Source organism: Panicum virgatum, chromosome 3K (genome assembly GCF_016808335.1).
Source record: "Panicum virgatum strain AP13 chromosome 3K, P.virgatum_v5, whole genome shotgun sequence".
Classification (NCBI taxonomy): domain Eukaryota; kingdom Viridiplantae; phylum Streptophyta; class Magnoliopsida; order Poales; family Poaceae; genus Panicum; species Panicum virgatum.
The window spans coordinates 53,504,059-53,531,506 of NC_053138.1; the positions used below are offsets into that span (position 1 = coordinate 53,504,059).

The 27,448-nt window shown below is 43.0% G+C and overlaps 3 protein-coding genes across 6 annotated transcripts; 2 read left to right on the forward strand and 1 right to left on the reverse strand.

The window, feature by feature from the left end:
* Positions 1-2,574: 2,574 nt before the first annotated feature.
* LOC120699603 (protein DETOXIFICATION 33-like) lies at positions 2,575-5,349 on the forward strand. 3 transcript variants are annotated; one of them, XM_039983603.1, is made up of 9 exons: positions 2,575-2,841; positions 2,909-3,166; positions 3,258-3,805; positions 3,887-3,973; positions 4,106-4,162; positions 4,282-4,520; positions 4,680-4,798; positions 4,900-4,986; positions 5,070-5,349. In XM_039983603.1, exons 2-9 carry the CDS (start codon positions 2,945-2,947, stop codon positions 5,178-5,180), a joined length of 1,470 nt encoding a protein of 489 aa, XP_039839537.1. In that variant the 5' UTR covers positions 2,575-2,841; positions 2,909-2,944; the 3' UTR covers positions 5,181-5,349. The 3 variants fall into 3 exon arrangements, with proteins under 3 accessions (XP_039839537.1, XP_039839538.1, XP_039839539.1); XM_039983604.1 differs by having other exon boundaries at positions 2,575-2,767; XM_039983605.1 differs by having other exon boundaries at positions 2,576-2,738.
* A 2,098-nt stretch (positions 5,350-7,447) lies between these two features.
* On the forward strand, positions 7,448-10,576 carry LOC120699604 (protein CLT2, chloroplastic-like). Its single transcript, XM_039983606.1, has 10 exons — positions 7,448-7,808; positions 7,946-8,091; positions 8,262-8,299; positions 8,565-8,680; positions 8,892-8,991; positions 9,066-9,101; positions 9,265-9,315; positions 9,438-9,561; positions 9,889-10,014; positions 10,156-10,576. Exons 1-10 carry the CDS (start codon positions 7,669-7,671, stop codon positions 10,311-10,313), a joined length of 1,035 nt encoding a protein of 344 aa, XP_039839540.1. The 5' UTR covers positions 7,448-7,668; the 3' UTR covers positions 10,314-10,576.
* Positions 10,577-21,253: 10,677 nt separating this feature from the next.
* LOC120699606 (putative disease resistance protein RGA1) lies at positions 21,254-26,616 on the reverse strand. 2 transcript variants are annotated; one of them, XM_039983607.1, is made up of 2 exons: positions 22,342-23,080; positions 21,254-21,716 (listed from the first exon to the last, which is right to left on the reverse strand). In XM_039983607.1, exons 1-2 carry the CDS (start codon positions 22,808-22,810, stop codon positions 21,640-21,642), a joined length of 546 nt encoding a protein of 181 aa, XP_039839541.1. In that variant the 5' UTR covers positions 22,811-23,080; the 3' UTR covers positions 21,254-21,639. The 2 variants fall into 2 exon arrangements, 1 of the variants encoding a protein (XP_039839541.1); XR_005685510.1 differs by having other exon boundaries at positions 21,256-21,716; positions 22,342-26,616.
* Positions 26,617-27,448: the final 832 nt, after the last annotated feature.

The following is a 27,448-nucleotide window of genomic DNA, read 5'->3' on the forward strand; positions in this document are numbered from 1 at the left end:
AATGAGGGTTGTTACATTAGCTGTCACGTAGAGGGAAGCGTGATGAGTTGTGGGCCCACTGGGCAAGGGTTGAGCCATGCGTATATAAGATGGCGCGTCTGTAATGCCACACATAAAAAAAACCTTGAACAAAATTTTAATTCAGAGAAAAGGGAAAAGGAGACCTCCTCCTTCCCCAAGTTATCGGATCTGAACTCTGTCTTGTCTATCTCCCATCGGCGGTGATCGCCGCCGGCCACGGGTGTGACAGGGCTCCGCACGCCTGGAGGGGGGAGGGACGCGCGATGGGGGCTCCGTGGCCTAGGAGGAGCGAGGGCAAGGCCGACAGCAACGGATCTGCACAGATCATCAGGGAGCCGTCGGCTCGAGGAGACGCCCGGCTTGAGGGAGGCGGTGAGGATTGGGTCTGGGAGCGGCGACGGCGTCGTGGATTGGGTCTGGTGCTGTGGATCGGGAGGGCGGCGGTGTTTTGGGGCGGGAGCGAGGCGGGATTTTGGGGCGGGGGCGAGGTGGGATCGGGGGAGCGACACGGATGGGCAACGCGGGCAACGAACGAAGAGGGGGCAGTACGAAGGAGTGGGATGACGAACGAAAAAAAGTGACCCTTAGCCTCTTTTTAGTAGTAGAGATAGAGATTGAGAAGGCGAGAAATAGACGGGCGTTCAGATCATATATAGATGGCCACCAACACGACAGCGAGGCGAACGCGGTGCCGGGGTGATTCCGCGGGCCGCTGCCTCCTCTTCTTTTCCAGCATCCTCTCCAGGGCGCCGGAGAAGAAGGGGAGTGGCGTACTATCTAGGTGTAGTCTAGGTTTTTCCCACTGCGATGTGTTTGTTTGGAAACTTTTGTTTTGTTTGGAGACTTTTGTTTCTCGCCGCCGGTGGATCGTTCACACAAAGGCGAGGAAGGTAATAACGCTTTTGATCGGAGGACTATCTACCTATGCGGTGGCTCCAGCGCGACATCATGGAGGGGAGGAGAATGGCTCCGTATCCGGATCGAGTTTCGGCGTGTTCTTCTTCCACTTCTATGACGGTTTCCCTACCTTCGTTGGATCATGAAAAATTTTGGACGAACCATCATCAGTTGTCAGAGCACTGCATCCATGTCGTCAGATATGTCAACTAGCAATTGTAGAGTGCTGGTCTCCTGAGAACCAGCTTGAGGAGGAAGTGTTGGGCACATACATCCTCGGAGTATGTAACTGCATGTTTATCCATACTTAGTATAAGTATTTAATGGATGTATCACAACACGAGCATCAATCTTCAATCCATACTTAGTACTAGATTTTTCTACACTAAGTTTAGATAATACACTAGGGAGAGATGAGCTGTATGGGCCAAGATAGTAATACACACGGCACGCTTGTAAAGCCCTTGGTATCGATAGTTTAATGCATTTTTGTATGCGCTTCATTTTGCCAACTAAGTTCAGTTACACATTTCTGTCTATCCTCACTGTAGCTATGCTATAAATCCAGCACAGTTTTCATTTGAATCTTAAGGCATCTAGAATCATAGGTGGACACTCCATAGAATAGAGAAATCCTAGAAATTCTTACAAAAATTAGAAACATCTGGTCATCAATCTGACAACTCTAATCATAATAGGCATTGGATCTGTTATCTTTCCTAATAAATTACCTACATATGTCATTATGAATATAGGCTAAAGTAACCCCCTAAATATTTGACCTCTGCCATTATAGAAAAATCTAAAGTAGCCCCATAATCTTCGTGTAAATTATCCACCTATGATATTATAAAAATAATGTGAATAACTCCCTAAATTTGCATATAAATTATCCAATTATGCCATTATTAAGAGTTAAAGTAATCCCAAAATCTGAATCTAAATTATATAATTATAACAAAGTATTAAAGTGCACCAATATAAAATTTTAAACTACTATTTCTATCATTATTAATATATTGTTTATGTTATTGTTTATATACAAATACTACTCACGATATATGTCACCATATATTCATATATGATGGAAGAAATAAGAATACCATTTCATAAATAAATGATCCAAATAAATATATATATCAAATACACATGGAAGTGCGATGCAAAATGAAATCTACTGCAACTAGATAATAATAAATATATATTTAGAGTATGTGTTAAAATATTTAATAAATGGAGGAGGGCGTGAGATAGATAATTATAATTATCAGCTATAAGTTTTATTTTTTATATTAATTTTAATTGGTCCGTGCGGGAGCACAGGTTGATAGGCTAGTTTGATTAATCCTATTTGGTGTTTATGTCAACTAATTAACACTAATTTATGTATGAACGGAAGAATCGCTGGCTACAGTTGAGGGATCTAGGAAACAAATTCAGAGATGCTTCAGTTTCGAAGAGGCTACCGATACAATTCTCTTCTGCAGTTCCATTGCCCATGACACTGCATTCAGAGGGCTGCAACAATGCATTCCAAGGGGAGATAGTTCACTGAAGCTGCCCCAATTGGCACCCGTGGCACGACGCCTGGCACCAATGCTTCAATGTCATGGCCCATATGTTCTTGTCCTTTCATTTGTGTGAATGAATTCCCAGCCTGTCTCTGCCGCCTGGCCTGTCTCTACTCTCTAGCCCACTGCCCACCTAAATTTCCAGGCCAGCCATTACTGTTGGCATGGGATCCTCTGTCTCCAGTATTGCCAGATCCGTTCTTGCAATGAATCAACCTCTTCCCCCCAACACCAGCTCAAATAGATCGGGCAAGAATGTAGTGACTAGCGTATAAAAGGTAACTTTAATTTGTCTAAAAAATAGCAAATAAATGAGGCATGACTGCTGATATTTCTGCACAGTTACTTATAGGTTTGCAATTTTGGCTAATGTTATCGCCTACTATCTAGCGCTTATTATCTCCCTTTTCTACTATCAGAGATCCAAGGAGCAGTTTTGAGGTAATAAAGACAAGATGTTCCAAAATGTTCCAGCCAAAATGAAGAGGCTTGTGAGCAAGAGCTGGGAGGAGTCGAGGCTGCTATGGCAGGTCGCCTTCCCAGCGATCCTCACCGAGGTGTTCCAGTTTTCCATCGGCTTCGTCACCACCGCTTTCGTCGGCCACCTCGGCGAAGTCGAGCTCGCCGCCGTCACCGTCGTGGAGAACATCCTGGAGGGCTTTGCTTTCGGCGTCCTGGTACGCACTCCATCACCTCACCGTAGTAGAATCGAGAAATTTCAGAATTTGGGCCTCAAATCAGACCACTGCATGCCATGGCGGCGTGCAGTTCGGCATGGGGAGCGCGCTGGACACGCTGTGCGGGCAGGCCGTGGGCGCCGGGCAGCTCGACATGCTGGGCGTCTACACCCAGCAGTCGTGGCTCGTCTGCGGCGCCGCGGCGGCGGCGCTCGCGCCGGCGTACGCCCTGGTCTCGCCGATCCTGCGCTCCCTCCTCCGCCAGCCCCGCGACGTGTCCGCCGCCGCCGGGCCGTACGCCCGGTGGGCGCTCCCGCGGCTGCTCGCCCACGCGGCCAACTACCCGCTGCTCAAGTTCTTCCAGACCCAGAGCGAGGTCTGGCCCGTGGCCGCCATCTCCGGCGCGTCGCTCGCCGCCCACGCCGCGCTCACCTACGCCGCCGTGCGCCGGCTTGGGCTCGGCCTGCGCGGGGCCGCCATGTCCGGCAACATCTCCCACTGGCTCATCGTCGTCGCGCAGTTCGTGTACATGGCCCGAGCAGGCCGGTTTCAGGATTCGTGGAAGGGCTTCTCGATTCGCGCGTTCAGGAACCTCGGCGCCTTCGTCAAGCTCTCGCTGGCGTCGGCTGTCATGATCTGGTTAGTTTGATTTCGATCTTTTACTAGAAAATTATATATATATATCACAATATATATATATGCCGCTGGAATTATACGTAGCTTGGAGGTTTGGTATTACGCGGCACTGCTCATTCTCGTGGGTCTCCTGAAGAATGCCAAGCTCCAGCTTGACATCATGTCAGTTTGGTAAGTAATGTTTATGACCATGGTCATGCTACATCTGTTTATTAGCAGAACCAATACAAAAACACAGCATCATGATGACGTACATACAGATCAGTCAGGATTAATTCCTTGTCAATAACTTTTTTTTTACAGCATCAACTACGAGTTCTGGACCATGATGGTGGCACTGGGTTTCAGCACAGCAATCAGGTACACAAGAGAAATTAGGGACTTCAATTCAACCCAATATAGATACTTGTTGTGTCGACGTGATAATTAAATTCCAGAGATTTCATCTCTGCACAATTCTGTCCATGCATCTGCATCAGCGTGAGGGTGTCGAATGAGCTGGGCGCAAACAGGCCCAAGGTAGCACAATTCTCGGTCGTTGTTGCAGCATCAACATCGGCCTTCGTCGGAGCAACTTTCATGGCCGTCTTCCTCGTTTGGAGGACTAGCTTGCCCAAGTTCTTCAGCGACAGCGAAGAGGTGATTCATGGAGCCTCCAGATTAGGGTATCTTCTCGCTGTGACTGTCTTTTTAAGCAGCATCTGGCCTCTACTATCAGGTACTAACTAACTAATTAACAAAGAATTGAAATCACTCAATATTATTTATTATACGTCATTTAATTTGTTCTCCAAATCGAACGCGGGTCCTTGGAATAATAACGGAATGCTTGAAAATGTTTCAGATCATCCTTCTTTGAACGATGTATGCTATGCAGGTGTGGCGGTAGGGTCAGGGGCGCAAGTGCTTGTTGCGTTCGTAAACGTTGGCAGCTACTACTTGGTGGGAATTCCATTGGGGGTCCTGTTTGGCTTCAAGCTAAAACTCGGTACACTGGTAAGATCAGCCCGGCGAACGATGGGAATTCACTCAATATACTATATATCAACGAACGATGGGAATTCACTCTATTTTATTCTTTCTTAAAAACATTGCAGGGGATATGGATGGGCATGTTGACAGGGACTTCACTCCAAATAGCCATACTTCTTTTCATTATCGTCAGAATGAAGTGGGAGAGACAGGTAGTGTACTTCTGTTCATACATACAGTTGTAGTCAAGAAATTTTCATAAGAATCTAAGAATTCCTGTCTGAAAATATTGCAGTCGATGCTTGCTATTGAAAGGATTACAGAGTGGGGAGCAAAGAACAATGACCGGGAACTGATGGCATCTGTACATACAAATGATCAGATGGGTCTTGCAAGTAGTGAATAATAGACCATATATACAACGACAGTAAATGTATCTCTGTGAGATGTCATGTACTACTACTTTTTAACCTACAAGGCAGATATAGTAAACGAGGAGAGACCAAGGCAGAGAGCAATGAGTAGCGACGAGATGACTTTAGCACAATATACAATGGTGAACACAACTTAGGCTCTGTTTGGTTCCAAATAAGTCACCTACTTATAAACTAAAAAGTGAAAAATGACTTAATTTGCCAAACAACCCTAACTTATAAGTCACACCAACTTATAAGTTTTAAGCAGCTTCACCCAACTTAAAACTTATAAGTCCCCCTTTTCGCGTGGGGCCCACACCTTTTTCGCGTGGGGCCCACACTCATCCCAATCTTCACCACCACGCCCGCGGCCGCGCGCCGCCCACGCCTGCCCGCCCGCTCGCTCCGCCCACGCTGCGTGCCTCCATGCCTGCGTGGACGCCGGTGCGGCGCGCGCTTCCGGCCGCCGCAACCGCTCCTCAGCCCGGCCGCTGCCAGGGCCGCCGCCCCGCCGCCATGGAGGGAGGGAGCAGGGCCCGCGCGCCATGGCCACCGCCGCCAGGCCCGCGCGGAGGAGGGAGGCGCCGCCGGCGAGGGGGCGCGGCGAGAAGGCCGACCATGCAGGTGGCCATGCGGGCGGGCAGAGCTCGAGGAGGCTATGCGGGCGGAGCTCAAGGATGCCATGCGGGCGGGCGCCGGCCGTCCGGGGCTCCGCCTGGGCGCCCGGATCTCGCCACCGTGCGGGCCTCCGACCTGCTCGCCCCAAATCTTGCCGCCGCGCGCCGTGAGGGCTCCGCCGGTGGGGAGGGAGAGAAGGGGAGGGGGCGGGCAGATGGGGTTAGTGGAGAGAGGGGATCCGAGGGAGGGGGATTATAAGTCCCTACAACCAAATAGTCTAGATTTATAAGTTACTAGATTTAAGTCACCTGACTTATAAGTCAAGTGACTTATAGAAACCAAACATGGCCTTATACTAGTATAAATTATAGAGAGCAATTTAAACATTTCACTCCCTCCATCTCAGAAGACGCATAGCTTTAGCATTCGAATTTTATCTCCATAATATAATTATTTCTGAATCCAAAGGTGGATTGCAAACAGTGTGTACAGTCGAAAATACACATCACAATAAATGAACACTTTGTTTTGGCAGTTAATTACTATGGTCACTAGAGACGCATGCAAACACACATGGCAAGCAGGCGGCCGTACAGGCACACAATGCGTGCTTGACTCACCTTTGTGTAACTGGACAAGTTAATTTTTTTTCCAACATGGGCTACGCCCGAATCTCATTACGCAAGAGCAACGAAATTACAGTGCACGTCATAACGCGTTCAGGATTAAAACCGAAGGGAAAAGTAGCACAACCACCATAGAAAACCGTAAAAGACAACACGGAACTCTCCAGTGAAAACAACAGAAACTAGACAAGTTAATGACGGTCTCATTAGTCTTTTAGTCCCGTGCCTTTAATTTCTGCAATTGTCCAATGGTAGCTATATTTTTTGATGGAGGAGCATATGACTTGTGTGCAATATTTAACTAAGGGTACGCTACGCTACTCTAAAATTGAGTGTGGACCGTTCATTTATCTATAAGACGAACTATTACCTCCTCAGAGGTAATAGATGCACTACTACATAACCTCTCTTCCATCTTTGACATTTGTCCCGATTATTGTTAGACATTAGCTTTGGATCCAACAACTAGAGTTCGGAGGAGCTGGGAGGCACCTTTTATATCGGTTGGAGCCTCCAAACTTTTGTCCCGCACTTTTAATCCTGGATTGGCAATCCCGGTTGAAAAAATGAGACATCTAAGGTTTCCCAACCGGGACTAATCAACCATTCGGTAGTTAGTGATGATATATTTATTAATATATTTTATAATTACGAAAATAGGATAAGTATGAATAATATCTTCCTATTAAATCTAACGTCTGCCACTGTTTCAAGTCAATAAAAAATTTAGTGAAATTTTATATTTGTGTATCTATGATTTTTTTATGTTGAGCCCAATGTTTTAAAGTCTCGATGCTACACCCACGTAATCAGGTCAACAGTTGAAGTTTCATCAAAAGCAAAAGCGCACGGTCGTCAAATGCTTGCACTGTAATTCTCGAATCATCTGAGGTTCCTTACGGAACTTTCCGTTTCCTACAATCCTACTGAATATTATTATTAAGAAAAACAAAAGGCCAATATGGCCAACGTTCCGGGGTGTAATCGTAAATACTCCAGCTGATGTGGGGAGAAGAGCAGAGACGGTTTGATTCCCGCACACCCACGGCAAGAAATCCACGCGCCGGCCGCCGCCGCCGCCGCCGCCGCCGCCATCCCCAAGGTTTCCCATGCCCGGTTTCGAGTCCGGCGATTCCATTCCAATGTCCTTCCTCCTCCCGAAACCTTTCCCCACCTCAGCCCAACGCCCCCTCGATCAGCTGAATAGCCTGGCGGCGTAGCCCTGCCGGGCTCGATGGACTCCTCGCCGGCGGCCGCCGCCGCGGCGTCGGCGGCAGTGGTGGCTCTGGCCGTCGCCAACCGCGTGCTGTACAAGCTCGCGCTCGTGCCGCTCAAGGCGTACCCTTTCTTCCTCGCCCAGCTCACCACCTTCGGGTAGGTAAAGCCAAACCAAGCCCCCTCTTCTTTGTCTGCAGCCGCAGGCGGTCGCGACCTCGGTGCCCGACGAAATGCGCGCGCGGATTTCGGTGCGCTTGGCGTCGCAGCTAATTTCTCTTGATTTGCGCGTGCAGGTACGTCGCCGTGTACTTCTCGATACTCTACTCCAGGTACCGCGCGGGGGTGGTGACCCGGGACATGCTTGGGCTCCCCAAGAGCCGCTTCGTTGCCATCGGGTTGCTGGAGGCGCTCGGAGTCGCTTCGGGCATGTCCGCGGGAGGTAGCTTTCTTCACACTCCGCAGGATGGTGTAAACGATCGTGGCAGTCTGGCAGATTTAATTGTATTTCCTGGGCGATCGAAAATAGATGACAAAAAAAAACTGCATTTCTTACAGAATATTCAGTGTTCAGTCTGATTGCTTACTGGTTCTTATTTCTGAATTTTGCAGCCATGCTGCCTGGACCTGCTATCCCTATACTGTCCCAGGTATACCCTTAGGTTGGTTTTGGTTTTGATCCGGCCTTTACATTTGTTCAGCTATGTGTGTAGTTCTTTTGCATCTATTGTTTTTGCGAATCCTTCCGTTTCGTGCATATTTATAACCTATGCAACTTGATTCCAGTTTTCCAGATCCATCCAAATATTATGTGGCTGGTGCCCAGTATATTATGAGTGCCATCCAGTCAATGGTTAGTGTTGAAAGCAGCTGCGGCTCTGTAATGATGTGGATTTTTTTGAATGTATGCTGCAGTCATTCCTGGTGTGGCAGCTTATCTTCTCTGCCCTGCTCTTGGGAAGGGCGTACTCTGCAAGACAAATAATTGGTTGCCTCCTAGTAACGTCTGGTGTGATTCTTGCTGTTGCAAGGTATGCCATTTGAAAACTCTGTTTATTTTCTAGCCCTTGTGGCATAACCTTTTGGAGGACAAGTTGTATATAAGCATTTGGGTCTTCCACTGCTATCAGCTAGTTTGCCACATAATTGTTATCTTATCCTATTAATTTTGCGAAGTGGTTATTGCCATATTGGTAACTTATGATTGATTGGCTATGGCTATCACAAATCTTATAATATTAGTGGAGCGAACGAGGGCCAATTTCTGTCTGAAGTTCAGTTAATTTGGCCCGCACTGATGATCACTTCATCAGCATTTCAAGCTGGTGCTTCTATTTTGAAGGTATATCTACTTAAGTAATCTCATGTTATACTTTTTGCTGCTGGTGCTGAGACTTGGTATATTGTGTATGACAGGAAGATGTTTTCATTGAAGGTGCAAAACGTCTTAAGGTTCGTTCTTTCTTCATTTTGCACATTTGTATCTGACCATGTTTCTAGGATTGAGGCATATTTTCTTGGCACTTCGTTTTGTTGATTGGTCAGTAATTTGATTTATCACCTCATGTTCAAATCACCGTTCATAACATTATTGCGTTATCTAATATTTGCACAGGGGAAGCGTCCAGACATTTTTGTGGTCAATTCATTTGGATCTGGATTCCAGGTGACCTTATAATTGGATAAAGTTGGTCTAGAGTTTCCTGCTTAATGCTTTACTGCATCATCATGTCTTTGAACCTGGGTTAAAAATATATATATTTAATATTTTGTAATATTTTTTTGCAGGCCCTTTTTGTCTTTCTTCTTCTTCCATTTCTTTCTAACTTGAGGGGAATCAAGTTTGCTGAGCTTCCTGGTTACCTAAACGGTGGTGCCGAATGCTTCTTAAATGTTGGGGAAAGTCTGATTGGTAATGCTTCTTCCATATAATCGAACAATTTCATTTAATTTATATATTATTCTAGTACAATATGTACACTTTGGTTAGCTCAGTAGCAAGAAGTAATGTATAAGAATAATGGTTAAGGGCTCCTACATGATTTTCTGGGCTTGTGTAGACTGATAAACTTGAAAAACACTGGCTCGTTTATGTTATGTTTGTGTTTTATGAAAGTTATTTAAGGATATCATATTGTTGGAATCTTTCGTTCCAACTTTCATGCGTGTGTAGGTCTCCTTTCTTGGGAAATGAAAAAAGCTGTATGCGCTTGTTGCTCACTTGCTACTGCTTTTATAGATTGTGGAGGAGCACCATTCCTGCCTTTGCTGTTTATAGTGGTGAATATGGCATTCAATATCTCACTCCTCAATTTGGTGAAGATGTCATCTGCCGTTGTTGCTTCCCTTACATCAACTTCAGCAGGTTCCTTTTCTGGCACAGTGGCACCTTGCTTTTCCTCTCCAATTTTTCATGGTCATTGGTTGTGGTGCCACTGGGTGGTACACACCAGATAAAATAAATTTCTTCACGACCATGCTGAATCATGTTCGTTTTCTGCTGTAGTGCCAATATCAATCTACATCCTTTCGCTTCCTTTGCCCTACATCCCTCATGGCGCAGAGCTAGGCACGTCTTTCATCATTGGTGCTGTGGTGTTGCTGATGGGTCTGATTCTGTATAACCTCCCACAATCGTCGTCGAAACAATTGAAGGCTGACTGAAAGCTAGAGTGAAATGCTGCCAAATGACCGGTTCAGAAAGTTTTCTGATTGAAATTGCAGTGAAATGGACTTTCACTGAACTATACGGACCATTTAACACATTCAGATTTGTAAATATGTCATATATCTGTTACTGAAACGAGCGCAAGCTGCCCATGTGCGTCCTAGGACCATTGATACTTCCTCTGTAGTCTGCAAGTGCTCTCTGTAAGTTGGAACTCAATGGAATTGGTGCTTCTAATGATCCCGTGAGTTCAGTTAAACTGGTGCTATGAATGATGCAATAGGGCCTGTTTGTGCTTCTAGGCAGCTTTTCAGGGTGAAAAAACAGAAACTTAGAAAACCAGAAGCTCAGAAAAACCGAGTTTATATGGAAAGCTGAAAAGCTGAGTTTTCAGAGTATTTTATAGCCTTTTGAGTTCACCAAACTACCAAAGTTAGAAGCATCATCTAAAAGCTATTATTAGCCTTTTATAGGTAAAAAACCAGCAGCAGCTTTTCAGAAAAGCTCCAAAAGCTACAGCTCAAACAATCACAAACAGGCCGTATCTATATATCCTATATAGATAGCACCCACTAATTATTTCACTCTTCATGCAAGGTGTCCACATCTTCACTAAGTGTCCCACTAACTTTTAACTACCTTATTAATTACAAAAAAATATTCATGTCATCTCTACAATATGCAATATTTTTAATCTTTAATTAACTAAAGTAAAATCATATACATACGCTATTTTTTCATCACCTATTCTTCTATAATGTGGTCAAATATTCTATTGGTGTTTCTTCTTTTAGCTTATCGATTTTTACGAGATTCAATAAACAAGAAAATATCCATATGATTTCTACTATGTGCAATACTTTTAATCTTTAATCTATTAACGTAAAGTCATATACATACTCTATTTTTGCAATACTTTTAATCTTTAATCTATTAATGGAAAGACTCATATACATACTCTATTTCTTTGAGCACCAATTCTTTTATAATGTGATCAAATATTCTATTGATGTTAGTTTATCGATTTCTACCAGATCTTGATAAAAAATAACATGCAAGTAAAATTCATATCAATTATATAGCCTATATAGATGACACATACTAAAGTCATTAACTCTATTTCTCTTAACATGCAAGTTATCCGCATCATATAGGAACCTATTATATCAAATGCCACATCAATGTCCACTAGGGCCATCGATTTATATTTTCCATCAATTTTTTTGTGAATTTTGCCATGCAATTATCTTATTTTTTTTACTTTCAAATTTCACGTTAAAATTTAAAAAATCCCGCAGCAATGCGCGGGGTATCACCTAGGATCTTTTTGGTTAGCATACCTACAATTGCTGTCGCACTCCTCTTAACAGCATATGAAACACATTTTGCCTAGGGATGACCAACGCCGCGTCCATTCTCGGCCCCCAGGAGGACGACGAGGACACTGCCACCAGCCCACCACCCCGCCCGCTCCTCCTTCCCCCGGTGTACTAAGTGAAGCTTGTTTATAAAATATTTTTAGAGATGAGTGTAATTTTTTGCGACGAATCTAATAACGGTAATTAATTAATAATTAGCGATAGTGATGCTACAGGAACCATCATCTAATCACGCGGTCAAAGATCTCATTAGATTCCTCTTGTGAAGTAGCACAAGATTGTAGAGTTCATTTTGCAAACTGCCTTCATTTAATACCAGTAATTGTTGACACCGGATTTTGGTAAATCCGATGTAAGTTGAATTACAAAACAATCGGCTGTTTGTGTTGACTTGAAAGATGACAGCAGTTACCGATGGAACTAGAAGCCTACTAGCTGGGAATTCTCACATGGCAAGGGGAGCACAAGCTAACAAGAATTTAGTTGCAACTTGTGAAGTTACGTGGTCAAACCCAGAGTCAAAATGACAATCGGCAATAGCAATCGGCAAGGCTTGAATCGGCAAGGTAACTGGCAGAGCAAATCGGCAGGAAGTCAGATGAGATATTTTGCATCTATGTGTGTATGTGAAAGCGACAGCTCTTACTAGAATATATTTAAAAAGGAGACGTGCAAGCATTGGGTGCTGGTTGTGGAGGCTTGATATTGATTAAAGAAATAAAGGAAGAGATCGTGATGATCACGTGGAGGTATTTCGGTCTATTGAAAGTAAAATATTTTCTGAGTATCGTGGCCGAGATAGATCCAAGGAAAAAGGGACTTCGTCAGCAAGGATTCTACACAAGGGAATTTAGAGTCCATATATCTTAGTATTTCCTTTTATTTAGATATTTCTCCTTTAGCAAGTTTGGTGTGCCGTGCGGCTAGGTTGTCTAGGTTATAAATATGTACCCTCATTCATTATACGAGTTTTTATCACACGATCAACAAATAAACTCTACTTTTTACTTGCAATTTACTTTTCGATGACTTCGCCACTTTTCTTTTCTTTTCGGCGAGTTGTTTCGAGTTGATCAAGGTCGCATCTCATTCAAGCGACTTCATCTGCTGGTAAGTTTTTGTTTACCGAGTAAATCTGAGCTTTAGCTTCCGGGCGCATCGCTGTCGCTTCGTTCAGATCTATTCAAAAGTTATTGAATTATATTTAGGCTTTGACTTCCGGGCGTATCGCTGTCGTCTCGTCTATATTAATTCACAATTTATCGATACCTGCTAGTTCTATAGGTTTTACCTGTTGTTTTAGCTTTTATCGATATCTATCCATCTTGGAATACGTTTGATCGGCTGCTTATCGTACTATTTTGTTCAAAAACATCATATAGCCGATTAGATCTATTCCAGGTGATTATCTGATAGCGTTGTTTAGGTTACACATTCGTAGCCTTTACACTGCTCTCCACGCGCATCGGCTGACCTAGCTGATCGTATATTTCAAATCGGCTGACTGAAGCCGATTTTGTCGCTTTCTGTATCGGCAATCGCCTGTCGATACGACCTGTGAGAGCTATTCGGAACTCCAGCCGATACGCCCTCGAATTTAATGTTTACTTTGTCTCCTTGTCAATCAACAGGTCAAATTGACTGGCACGCTTGGTCTACTTTCCGAAGCTTGGCGAACACTTGCCCTCGGATTCCAGTGTGTTGATTTTTGCGTCAACACATCTTTTGGCACGCCTGGTGGGACCCGACGATATCATCATGAATTTTCCAACGGAGATGTTCGAGCAAGCTATGAAACAAGCAATGATTAACTGGATTAACAGCCTGGCGAGCACGACAAACAATACAGTCGAAGGTATGGATGCTGGTAAAATTGTTCATCAGTTTAATCATCATGCATCACAGCCGATGGTTTTTCAACATCAAACATCGGCTCAGAGAGGCGGTTATCAATATTATGCGTCGGCTCCGCAGCCGATGGCTTGTCAGCAACCATGGTTAACAGTTCAACATCCACAACAGCCAATAGTTCAGCATCAAACATTGGCTCAAACAGGTGGTTATCAATATTATGCATCGGCTCCACAGCCGATGGCCTGTCAGCAACCATGGTCAATGGTCCAACAGCTACAGCCGATGACTCATCAACAACGGTTAGGTAGCTGTTGGCTGCAAGCATCAGTTCTTCAGCCATCAATCCATCATCGGGTCCAATCGGCTATTAAGCAAAAAAAGGCTCAATGGGAGGAGTTTGCACAGCTGATGAGGGTCAACGAAGATTTGTTTTCGTCCTGCTTGGCCAAAGTGGACAACGAAAATAAATGTGTCGAGTCTGAAAAGTTGAATTTCCGAATGACTGATAAATCAGGAGACACAGATTATAAAGCACAAAATTGGGTTAGCAGATCCAAAGACGGAGACCAATGTAGAGAAGAACATAGCTTTAAAAAGCCTCACGAAGAAGAAGCTCCAGCAATTAAGAAGGAAAAGACTAAAATCAACTTGACTGAATGGGTAAAGAATATAAAGCTGACTTCATGCCCATACGTCAAGGAAGAGCCTGAGAGGTCTGGATCAATGGAAATTGTTATACTTGATGACCGTCTGCCAATGATGGCTAATATTTTATTCTTCCAGCCTGAAGTGGTCGATGGATGGATGGAGGTTGCAGAGGCAAGGAAGAAGATGGTTTCTTGGAATAATTATTGCCCACCACCCAAAAATATTATTCAGGAATATCGGTTGCTTAGAATTTGTCTTCTGTGGAAGCCAGATGATCAAGAGCAAATTGCACTAAATCGGCTTCAGTCAGCCGATTTGAAATTGCACGGGTCGTAATTGCGTTTTCACCTAGTATCAGATGATCCCATGATCAAGAGCAAACGCTATTTGGAGATTATTTTCCCTGGGATCCAGGTGGGCAGAGTTGCAATTGCACTAAATACCGCAGCTGATGAAGATTGATCGGCTAGGAAGTGCATATGGCATTGCCGATCTGGAGATTAGATATAATATTAAATGAATATTGATCCAATGGCAAGAAAAGAGTACAAGATTATTGCATCGGCAGACAGAGAAAGATGTGCCGACAGCTATATAGGATAGTTGATACATCTATCAACTCCATTGTGGGATACGATCATATCACAATATTGATGATGAAAGCTGAGGAGACATGTCTCTCGGCTACACATTATTCCGATGGATTAAAAGGCAGCTGTGTGTATCAAGTTCATCGGTCAAAAGAGTATTTATCGGCTTATTGGAGTTAATTCAATTTAATATAATATATATTCCAGCAAAGTCAGCTGATATAGTGATTTCAGAAAAGGCCGATAGCCTAATGAAGCGTGCGGAAGATGTGGTGCTAATTAATGGCTGATCTCCTAATTCAACATCATGAGCACATTTACTAATCTGGGTTGTTACGCTACCTGAGCGTCCAAGTGACTTCATCGGCTATTGTTAATATGATGTTTCAGCCTATGGATGTGACAAAGTTTGGAATTGATTTATCGGCCTCCTTCTAGCTGCCGATAGTGTCGTTTGTTATATTGATAGCAGCAGCTTGTTTGAAGCAGAAAACATTGAAGCCAATAATAATTGAAGACGGTGATGCAGTAACCCACTTGGTTGTTCGTAGAGCCAATGGTCATCTCCTAATGGGACCGATGGTTTATGTTGATGATTATTTCTGGTGATTACATCGGCACCAAAAATTTAGTTTACAATTAATGAACAGAGTGGCCGATGGAATTTCTTGGTTGTCAGATTTACAACACACAAATTGACAGATGATCGGCCAGGGCTCTTGACCTTTAAATGCCAAAGCAAGACACTATGCTTCAACTGGGTAATTCATTCTTGAGAAGCAGATATATCCCTGCCCAAAAGTGGTTGCACATATGCTGAAATTCGGCAATGCCGATAGTACAGTATTTGTAACTAGTCCTCGTGTTAGCCGACCGGGGTACAGCCGCCGATGGACGTTCGATTGCCAGTCCACCATTGTCATTGCTGCTGCGTTTTATTCAGTGCCTTTCTCATGGGATGAGTACGAGGGGGATCAGGGAGAAAATCATGGAGATGTTCCGGCCGTCAGGCTTTCATTATTCAAGACTATCAGCTGCACTAGATCCCGGCGGTACTCTTGATGACCCACATATCGGCGGGTTAAAGAGAAGACATGGTTCCTCTGTTCGTTTTCGGCGGTACAGATCACGTACGTACACGCAGTCTGGTCAAGAAGTTATCTACTCATCGTGTCATCGGTGGCGTTGGAAGTGGTCGGGTGCAAAGATGGTTGGAGACGCTTGCATGCGCGGCCATTGGACCATACTTCTCAAATCCCAGCATGCAAGCAAGAAGATTCATAAGGCCATGCATGCACATGCATGTGGACATGACCATGAGACTAGCGAGGCAGCATCGTTGGCCTGACGGAGAAAACCTTGTCCTTAACCACAAACGCCTTGAATTCGAAGGAGGAGATGCTGTTTCATAGTAGTTTGAGCCCACAGAAGAAAACAATTCGGTTCATGGGAAGCCGATAAAGGTGAAATATTTATCGGCTACACGTCAGATTGTGCCTCTTGTTGATGCGGCTCAGGCTCCCAAGGATAGTCAGCACTTTCTCCGCCACCATAAGTTGATTATTGAAGAGCCAATGAGAGGAGAAGCTGTTGGTTCGGCACTGATGGATGCTAAATAGTATATAATGGTCAATGACAGACAGATAAAAACCAGTGAAGAAGCATCAGAAAGGTCCGCCGGTTCAATTCACCAAAGACGCATCGGCTGTTGTATGGCCGATCTGCACTTCCGTTGGTAAAGATAGTTACTTCCACGTTTGGCTGATAACTTTCCAATGGGTCATTGTGCCGATGTCAGATTCTTTCATGGTCTACTGTTATACCCGTCGGCCAGGGTTTACAAAACCGGTGGGAGCCGATCCGGATTTAAAATTCAAATTTGAATTCAAAAAATGAAAATTCTCAAAAAATTCCTAAAAATACTTCAAGGTGCGACGAATCTAATGGTGTCAAATTTTCTCAAAAATTCGTTCGTTTAACATACTTTTCGGGTATTTAAAGTTAAACCAAAAAAGAAAAGGAAAAAAATGAGACGGCCCATTAAGGCCCACTTGGTAAACCGGCCGGTATACCATTCCAAACCGGTTACACATGCGATTTTAAATTTGGATTTGAATTCAAACCGGTCAAACCGGCCGGTATACCGGTACGAACCGGTTGAACTGAGTTTTTTGAATTCAAATTTGAATTCGACCGGTTTTCGGCCAAACCGGACCGGTATACCGGTACCGGACCCCGGCGGTTTGGCCGGTCCGGTCGGTAAATGAAACACTGCCGTCGGCCCAAAAATAGCTACCTTACTCAGAACTGAGTGTTTGGGCCGATAACGCCAGAGATGATCGGCAAGTTCAACAGCCTATGGAATCAGACAAACGTAATTTGAAGTTGATTAATGGGACGGAAGCCGATCAAGTCTACAACTGATCGACCAGATATGAAGCCGATCTCACTGGTAGGAAGTGTATCGGCTATTTAAAATATTATTATAATATCGGCTATTGATATTTTATTATATCGAGTTGATCAGCAAGCCAGGAGCGCATCGGCTGCTACCGATGAGACAAACAGCAGCAGAAATTTGAAAGATTCTATTTTTGAAAAAAAATCGGCAGTACTGCTCGGAAGGCCGATATGACCATTCTGGTTACGAGAGAACAGCCACCTCCTTGGCTTGGCCGATTATTTTTGGGAGATCATCGGCTGAAGCGTGGATAAAATCCAGAAAGGAGTGTCATGCCAACATGTTGAACTAATTCCATCAGATTCACGTGGTGCTAATCAGCTACTCCCTCCTTCCTCGTTTATAAGGCACGGTGGAACATGGCACGGTCTTCCAAACGATACTTTGACCATTTATTTGTCATATATTATATCACTTATGATTATAAATTTATAATTATTGTAAACTATATTTGATGACGAATCCAATCATATAAAATTTACATTATAAAAATTAAAAATTAATAGTTAAATTATTAGTCAAATATATAAATGTTTGAATCTTGATATGCGTGTGCCTTATAAACGAGGAAGGAGGGAGTATTAAGGATCATTGAAGCTACAGTACACGCTAGCAACAAATTTGCTCTATGCTAATACTTGTGCAGCCGATTTGACGGCCGATTGACAAACGTCAGGAACTCAGATTGATATGTGCCTGCTGGGTGTTGGCTATCCAATGACTGGGGTATTGGCCGATGCATTCAAGAATAATAGCTCTCGTGTTCAGTTACCAAGGAATTTGGAGATGCTGACAAACTGAAATATGCACATTTTGCTTATCTCTGGAGTTCATCGGCTCTTGATAAATTTAAATGACAACCAATAGAACGACTGTTGAATTCTTTAATCGGCTATCATTTTTGGGTGTAATAAATAGCCAATCAAGAAAAAGGAATAGCCGATGTGGTTTTGCAGTAAGATCGGCTGGGGACCACGATGACAATACGGCACTAAGCATTGCCATGATGACAACATCGCGAGAGGCTGTACGATTGCCGGTGCAGAGCTACACGGTTGGTCTGAAGAAATCTTGTTCTAAGTCGACGATAATCCAGCGTAGTTCCAGGACCCAGGATGCATCGACTCCATTGACTGTCGAGGTTTAGTTGACAGTTGAAGCCACCTTGATTAAATCGGCTATGAAGCTAATTACAAAGTGTAAGAAGAAACACGACCAATAAAGTTCATCTACTTGAGGGGGAATTAGCCAGTTCAAACTTGCAGAGGGGCCGATCATGCAAAGAATTGGCTCGCAGTGACTCTTTCTCCAACGTGATGAAGCCATGGAAGCGTGTGCGTGATGAATATCTAGATGGTGCCGCAGGGAATGAAATATGCATCATGCATATCGAGCTGCCAAAGCATGGGCAACAATTGATGATCACAAGATTATGACACTGCCACCCCGTCGCCGATACGCCGATACTGGTATGATCAAAGAAACCTTACTTCTTACTGCAAAAATGCTTGTGGATTTTATTTTATGAAAAAATAAAATAGCTTAGTTCCTTAATGACATAAAATTCCTACCAGAGTCATATGTTGATATATGTTTGAAAACCTTTTTACATATGCTACTTGTAGTTGCATTGAGTATTGTTAAATTGTTTGTGACCCTTGTGAGATTCGTTTCATGCTTTTAAGATCAAGATCACGAACACTTCATATATGCTTGTGCCGACTTCTACACTGGAAGTTGCGCGAAAACATGCCTTTCATCCACACAAAAATACTCTTATCATTTTGACATGACTCTTCATATTGCAAAAAGAATATGGGCTATGCGAAAGAAAAAGAAAAAGTATCCGTGCGCAGAAGCATTAAAAAAAAGAAAGAAAAAGAAAAAGAAAGATAGCTCGTATCTCAAAATAAAAGATAGAGTCATGTAGAAAGGGGTGCGAGTTCTATCCAGAAAATTCCATACACATGCACATTTTGATCTGATTGTATGACCTGTTTTCTCTATTGGATCCGGTTTTTGACTTTGCAATATATACGGTACAAGTATGCGTCCTCTTCATCCCCTACCCTGAGCTCCACTGAAAAGCCTTATTAGAAATAGGGAGGAAAAGAGGCGACCCAATGCCTTGGTAAGGAACCATGCACATTGAGCGATCTGAGAGAGTCATTTGAGGAGCAAAGTTTTATTTTGATTTTAAAAATCTTTCAAAGACCCAAGTTATTTAGCAGGAAGAATATAGTTGATTTGATTCTTCAAGATGGCTTTAAAAAAATTGATAAAGGCATCGGCTATGAAAAGACAGTATCAGAAAAGCCGAGGTGTTCAGTCCACGACATGAACCTGTGAATTGAAGTAATGGATTCACAAAGTTTCGAAGCATGAAGCCTTCATACTCCGAAACTGGGGGGGCCTGTGTTGACACTGGATTTTGGTAAATCCGATGTAAGTTGAATTACAAAGCAATCGGCTGTTTGTGTTGACTTGAAAGATGACAGCAGTTGCCGATGGAACTGGAAGCCTACTAGTTGGGAATTCTCACATGCCAAGGGAAGCACAAGCTAACAATAGTTTGGTTGCAACATGTGAAGTTATGTGGTCAAACCCAGAGTCAAAATGACAATCAGCAAGGCTTGAATCGGCAAGGTAACTGGCAGAGCAAATCGGCAGGAAGTCACATGAGATATTTTGCATCTATGTGTGTATGTGAAAGCGACAGCTTTTACTAGAATATATTTAAAAAGGAGACGTGCAAGCATTGGGTGCTGGTTGTTGAGGCTTGATATTGATTAAAGAAATAAAGGAAGAGATCGTGATGATCACGTGGAGGTATTTCGGTCTATTGAAAGTAAAATATTTTCTAATCTGAGTATCGTGGCCGAGATAGATCCAAGGAAAAAGGGACTTGGTCAGCAAGGATTCTACACAAGGGAATTTAGAATCCATGTATCTTAGTATTTCCTTTTATTTAGATATTTCTCCTTTAGCAAGTTTGGTGTGCCGTGACCGGCTAGGTTGTCTAGGCTATAAATATGTACCCTCATTCATTGTATGAGTTTTTTTATCACACGATCAACAAACAAACTCTATTTTTTACTTGCAATTTACTTTTCGGCGACTTCGCCACTTTTCTTTTCTTTTCGGCAAGTTCTTTCGAGTTGATCAAGGACGCATCACATTCGAGCGACTTGATCTGCTGGTAAGTTTTCGTTTACCGAGTAAATCTGAGCTTTAGCTTCCGGACGCATCGCTATCGCTTCGTTCAGATCTATTCAAAAGTTATCAAATTATATTTAGGCTTTGACTTCCGGGCGTATCGCTGTCGTCTCGTCTAGATTAATTCACAATTTATCGATACCTGCTAGTTCTATAGGTTTTACCTGTTGTTTTAGCTTTTATCGATATCTATCCATCTTAGAATACGTTTGATCGGCTGCTTATCATACTATTTTGTTCAAAAACATCATATAGCCGATTAGATCTATTTCAGGTGATTGTCTGATAGCGTTGTTTAGGTTACACATTCGTAGCCTTTACACTGCTCTCCACGTGCATCGGCTGAGCTAGCCGATCGTATATTTCAAATCGGTTGACTGAAGCCGATTTTGTCGCTTTCTGTATCGGCAATCGCCTACTGATACGACCTGTGAGGGCTATTCGGAACTCCAGCCGATACGCCATCGAATTTAACGTTTACTTTGTCTCCTTGTCAATCAACAGGTCAGATTGACTGGCACGCTTGGTCTACTTTCCGAAGCTTGACGAATACTTGCCCTCGGATTCCAGTGTGTTGATTTTTACGTCAACAGTAATTAATGGTCAAAATTCTCTAGTACAACTAGTACTAGGGAAACAATCAGGGCTCTAATTAATTAGTATTTGAGGATCTGCCACTTGTACCATTCCAGATGTAAGGAAATGCTGGACCATCTCCAGGAAAAACTTGTCGAGCCACGGACGAATTTTGCCCAGACTGCTCCTCAATCGAAGCACAGGAGGAACTATGGGCAACAAACCGAACACATCCATAGCTGTAATGGCACACTAGGAGATGGCAACTGCCATTCCTTTGCAGTCTTGTCACAAGGGTAAAAAAAATCAAGTAACTTGTTCAAAGAGGACAACAGGAAAAATAACTGGCAGTCTGGCACCGAAATCTCCACCGCTGGTATGGTATGGCAAATCTGATGATCAGATCTTTCGAAAGCGAAGAATTACTCAGTCCACCGTTGGTACAGAACAAGAGTTAGGCAGTTTTCTTAGGCAAGTACGTTTTTTTTTTGCCTAAAGCCTAAAGGCCACTATTTGTTCCAATCTCCCGACTTCCCGAGTCCCTCCCAGTAAAAGTACAAGTACAGAATGAATGCTTCGCCACTCAACAGTGCTGTATTCAGTCTATCACGACGAATTGATGACTGCTGTTGCTATTGATGAAATCTTGACTCTGATCATCACCGTAGTAAGTCCCTGCTCAAGTAATTGTATGTTAAGATTCGGTGTAGTCTAAAGTATAACAAGCTATAGCTAGAAATGGCACTTAAAAAGCTGCAGAAATAAACATTTTTACAGCGAATGTTCTCCACTTTAGGACTTGGAGAATGAGTATTTCATTGTCTATGGAAATGTTAGCAGTACAAAAGGTTGAAATGCTACAGGACACAAATAATACAATTTCTAATGCAGCAGCTGAAGAAGACAACTTAAAATATATGATTATCTTATTGTAATACATCAAGACAAATGCATTGTACTATTAACGTTTTCCAAGTGCTACAATATGCAATGCAGTGGACTGTTGGTTTTGATAGAAGATAGACTCCATCAGATAATATTAGGGACTTTGCTTTTGATAGATGATGGAGTTGTGCTGACAAAATAATTCTGCTTCTAGAAAGCGTTTCTAAAAATTAAAGCTGTCCTTACAATAAATCCGTAAGCTAATCTGGACCGTTTTATGGAACTTTGTGCAGGGACATTATGTGATAGAACAATCACACTTATGAATGGTTGAGACACAAATATCTGTATGATCAAATATACAATTGGCTGCAACATCAGACAAAATGAAAATGAGAAGGCAAATAAAGCATACCTTCAGAGTAGGCCTTGATATCCACAGCTGCAATGTGGGCAATTTTGCCCCAGTCTTCACCACCTGATTCATAACGCTTCAGAAACGTTGTGTTACAGCCCCAGATTACCAGCTTAAAGAGTGAGGCAGGGAGTTGAGGGAGTGACTGAATCAGAGGGGCTCTTTCTATATGCAAACTCTGTAGCGATCCAAGCTTTTCCATCACAGATGGCAGGGAGCGCAGAGCCTCAGCAACTCCCATTTCAATGGAATGGAGAGAAGCAGCATTCTGGAGCAACCATTCTTCGGGCAAAGAATCCATTGCATAATCATCACCGATTTGTAGCTCTTTGGTATGTCTGAGGCCCCTTAGTGGCTCCACCGATAACAGAGCTTGACGGTCAATTCTGAGCTTCTGTAGCTTAAAGCAGCAGCCATCCTGTGGCTTGTGTGAAAAACTGATCTTATCACAGCATAGGATTGACAGCATTCTCAGGGAGGCAACGGCTCCAAGAGCACCCAAGGATATCAAGTTTTTGCATCTACATATTGACACATCATTAAGATTGTTCAGAGTCCCAAAGATTTCGACTGATGGTAGTTCCTCTATATTGCTGCAATTTTTTTTCTCGAATACGCAGGAGAGCTGCGTATCTTTGTATTAATAGAGAGAATAAACCGGCCCCTTACAAACTAGCACACCTCACTCCGAGCCGAGCTGTGAGGGGCTGTGATACACTATGATGTTGTAGCCTAAGAAAAAAACAAAAAACAAAAGCTTGACCCGAGACCACTAACAAGGACTAGGAACTAGCCTAGTCCGAACACTTGACCAGCACTCAAGGAGCTGAGGCTTCGAGCCCCTGCCAGACACCACAAGTGGTGTTCATCCTTGAACGCCTGCAGTAACCTGTCCAAATTTGGGCGGTCTCCTTCAAACACACAAGCGTTTCGGTGTTTCCAAAGAAGCCAAGCACCCAAAATAACCAAAGTATTAAAACCTTTCCGTTTATCTTTCTGAATCTTTTTGACACTCGTCCTCCACCATTCTGAGAAGGAGAGTTCATCCCTTAATGGAGTGCAGACCTGCCAGTCAAACTTTGCTAGAATTCGAAACCAAAACTCTCTTGCAAAGACACATGTAAGGTTTTGCAATGACATGAGAATTGAAGCTTCAATATCACCACAGGGTTTCACATCCAAGTTCTTTAGTGATGTAGGCAGCAGACTGCTTCTGATCTTAACATCCCTTAGTATTGGACATGCAACTATTTCAAGAGTAGTAAGGTGGTATAATTCTGCAAAACCCCTTGTTGGCAGATGCTGTAGCCTTTCACAATGTCTCACGGATAATGCTGTAAGAGATTGAAGTTGTTCCTGCTGCTCTAGGAGACCTTTGCTCAGGGAAGTCAAACGTGGACAACTTTCAATGTGCAGAAAAGAAAGCTGAGATTTTACTGACTGTGAATCCCTGGCACCAGTATATCTCTGATGTATGCTTGGGAGAACTGCAAGCTGCACATGCTTTATAATTAATAGTTCAAGGGTACTTGGTATAGCAGGAAGTTCCTTGAGGTTAGGACACCATCGAACTTTCAGAGTACTGAGAAATGGGGGCAACCAAACATCCTCTGGTTCGTCGGTCTCAAGTTGCAGCTCAGGTTTTGTACCTATGTATTCTAGTTGAACTAGATTCTCCAACTTCAAATGCTTCAATGAATTAAACAACTGAAGTGAGGGCAGGCTCTTCCATTTCATGCAGTATTCAAGCTCAAGTGATACCAAGTGGATGAGCGATGAGTTCTCAATCCAAAATGGAAGGTTGACTCCATTGTATCCATGAATATTCAGCCGCAGAATTTCTTTGTTTGGTTCAAGTTTATCAATAACTTGGTCATCGCGATCCACTAGTTCCTTCAAATGTTTGTTCCACGACATGGACAAAAACTCCATATGATGTTTATCCTTTAATTTGATCTCCATAGCTTCTTCACAATCACTGACATTTTCAAGATTCCTGAGGCTGAGCTGAAAAAGGCTTCTTACATCCCCCAATGATTTCGACCTCTGAACATCATTTTTTACCATGTCAAATCCATGTAACTCCCGAAGTGAAGTTAATCTCCCAATTTGATGGATCTTGGAAGACATATTATCAGGAACATCCAGACAGCGCAAACAACGCAAGTTATGTATATCAATGTTGCCTCCTTTTGTAACTGTTAAGTGCTTAAGCTTGAACACTTGAAGGTGATGGAGTTTGAAGATTTTGTGCAGATGTGACTCATCACACGAAAACAAAAAGAGATAACGGAGCTGAGTTAGATTGCTAACACTATCAAGTGCATGAAACAAGGATGGCACATCCAAGTTTAGAAGACGCAAGTGGCTTAATAACTCCAGAACAATCCCAAGAACACGGTCAGTATTTTGATCAGGACTAAACTCATTTTTTATGATAAGGGTACGTAAGAATCGAAAATTAACACTGATCCTGACTAAATTACTGACATGCGCAACAGACATGTGTCGGGTTGTGTTGCTGACATTATGAAAACCACCATTGTCCATTCTTGCGCCTTCACCTATAGAGACAAGTTCTGCTAAATCATGCATCAGACTATGCAAAACATAATATTCATTCTGATCTCCAGTAGAAAGATCTGTTTCCAGCATACAGGAAAAGAATGATTTTCTTGCCAGCGCATCAAAGTATTCTTCCTCGACATACTCTGCACTTAACATGTCAACATGTTGTGTTTTCTGTATGCCAATATTCTCTTGCTTTGATGAGCCGAAAGGTATCAATCCAGAACAACTCCACATTTTTGCCAATTCTCCCTTGTTAAATTTGTATCCTTTGGTAAATAAGCTACAATATCTAAAACAAGCTTGCAGTTCTGTAGGAATGCGATCATAGCTCAATCTGAAAGATCTAATAATGAAGTTCTTTTCTTCAATGTGCTGCCAGCCTTTCTGTAATAATGTAACCCAATGATGGTTCTCCATATGTGAACCCAACCATGAAGCAACCAGATTTATTACTAGAGGGCATCCACCAATCTTTTTCAATATTTGTTCAGCAATCAACATAAGATAATTATAATCTTGAAAATAAACCCGAGATGGCAGTCGGCATTTGAGGAGCATGAGACTGTCATTTTCATCCAAGTCATCCAGTTTCAGGTATTCAGCTGCAGTTCCAATAGCAGCAGATGCCATATCCGCTACTGATTGCATCCGAGTTGTTAGTAGGACTCTGCTTCCTTTCTTGCAGACCTTTAGAGGATCGACCAATGTTTGCCACTTGTCGACACTGCTATCTTCCCAGACATCATCTAGGATTAGCAGAACCTTTCTATATCTGAGAATTTCTATAAGAGACTTCTGCAGAAGGTACATACTAGTGTATGCAGGTGGTCTACCAGTAATTGACTCCAGTATAACTTTTACCATTGATTCTATGTTAAAAGCAACAGACACGGGCACCCACACAACAGCGTGATAATTAGTGGACACTCTCGGGTCTTGACGGACTACATTAGCAAGTGTAGTTTTCCCCATTCCAGCCATCCCCACCACCGCAAAAACAGAGACAGGATTGTCTTGAGCTGTGTCATTCGTCAACCACTGCAGTAACCGTTCTTTCTCCCAGTCCCGTCCAAAAACAATTTCAGGGTATTGCTCAAAATCAATTTTAGGGGCAGGAGCATCTAACAGAGCACGAGCTAGGTCACTCACATAGTGAGAAAGGAAATCAGAAGCTTCTTGTAACCTGCCGAGAGTATTCCTCAGTCTTTTAAGGCTGCTCCATGTGTCAAATCGTGCGAGGTTGTTGACAAACTTGGAGATCGGATTACCAACCACTTTCACCATCCTGTGGTAGTCGATGGCGTCTTCCACCTCATCAACAGCGTTCCTAAACGACCAGATACAATCCCTCACACCCTGAAACAAGCGGTGAAGTGGGCCATGGAAATGGAAGTCCGCCGCGATAAGCCAACGCTCAATTATATCGAGATCTGCTTGGGCGATTATGATCTCCTGCAACAGCATCTGCCTGCGAGAATCCGGGACAGCACCCAAGTCGTAGGCTTCGTCCACCAACGAAATTGAAGCTGCCATCGCCATTTTTCCTCCAGAGATAGGCGGCCATTCTTCTTCCGCCATGTGGGGGATCTGAGGAGGAAAAATCTACTGTAGTTCACTGGACGGGAGATAAGCGATGTGAGGTGAGACAGACAAGGTGAGGAGCTCCTTTGCAGCTGGCTTGATAAGCGATGTGAGGTGAGACAGACAAGGTGAGGAGCTCCTTTGCAGCTGGCTTGATAAGCGATGTGAGGTGAGACAGACAAGAGACAAATTGCACATAACACCCTCAACTAATTACTCATGATCAATCTACACCTCTAGTACATCTGTAGTATGTTTCTAATATTTTCAACCCGTTTTCTCATCCTCCTCCCAGTCAAGATTCAAGAATATAGATTTTATGCGTTAAAAAATAATATGGATTTTATTAGGAAGAAAATTGCGGTAAATTTTGTTCTGCTGTAGCTATTTGCGACATAATTGGTGAATGTATAATCATTTTTTCCCAGATCTTTTGTGGAAAAAATATAAAATGTTGACTTTGTCTAAGAAGAGATACACAAAAGAAAAATATTGGAGACTTTAAAATGTCGGAATCAACACACTGTGTGTTGAAAAGGCTGAGAATATTGATCTGCAAGCTTTTCGATTGGATAATGCTAAAACTTTTGACTAACAAATTTCAGACACAATGTTCCCAAAGTTTTCAGGCAAAATTCGAAGTTTTTTTTTATCACAAATCAGTTTGACATTGTTCACTGATTTCTGAATTATTTATAAGGGGCGATTACAGATTGATCCCATCCTCAGTTGTTTTAGAGAACTATTGTTTTGTTGGAAAAAAATATATTTGGTCTCTGATTTATTTTTAAGATAGAGAGAAACCAAACCTTCTCTCAATAAGTTGGACCAAAGAGGGTAATTGTTGACGCTAATCTGATCAACATACCGGTGCGCAAGAACGCACAGATTGCAACGATCGATCACCAACAAGCTTCAGACAGCGACCGGTCAGACCGGCTGTGCCAACCGGTCA

Excerpts from the sequence above, each read along its gene's own strand:
- LOC120699604 (XM_039983606.1), top strand. The coding sequence starts at position 7,669 with ATGGACTCCTCGCCGGCGGCCGCCGCCGCGGCGTCGGCGGCAGTGGTG. Across the intron at positions 8,300-8,564 it reads CTATCCCTATACTGTCCCAG|TCATTCCTGGTGTGGCAGCT; the intron begins GTATACCCTTAG and ends TGTATGCTGCAG. Across the intron at positions 8,681-8,891 it reads GTGATTCTTGCTGTTGCAAG|TGGAGCGAACGAGGGCCAAT; the intron begins GTATGCCATTTG and ends TTATAATATTAG.
- LOC120699606 (XM_039983607.1), bottom strand. The coding sequence starts at position 22,810 with ATGCTGTCAATCCTATGCTGTGATAAGATCAGTTTTTCACACAAGCCA. Across the intron at positions 21,717-22,341 it reads TATCAAGGCCTACTCTGAAG|GGACTTACTACGGTGATGAT; the intron begins GTATGCTTTATT and ends TTACTTGAGCAG.
- LOC120699603 (XM_039983603.1), top strand. The coding sequence starts at position 2,945 with ATGTTCCAAAATGTTCCAGCCAAAATGAAGAGGCTTGTGAGCAAGAGC. Across the intron at positions 3,167-3,257 it reads GCTTTGCTTTCGGCGTCCTG|TTCGGCATGGGGAGCGCGCT; the intron begins GTACGCACTCCA and ends GGCGGCGTGCAG. Across the intron at positions 4,987-5,069 it reads GAATGAAGTGGGAGAGACAG|TCGATGCTTGCTATTGAAAG; the intron begins GTAGTGTACTTC and ends AAAATATTGCAG.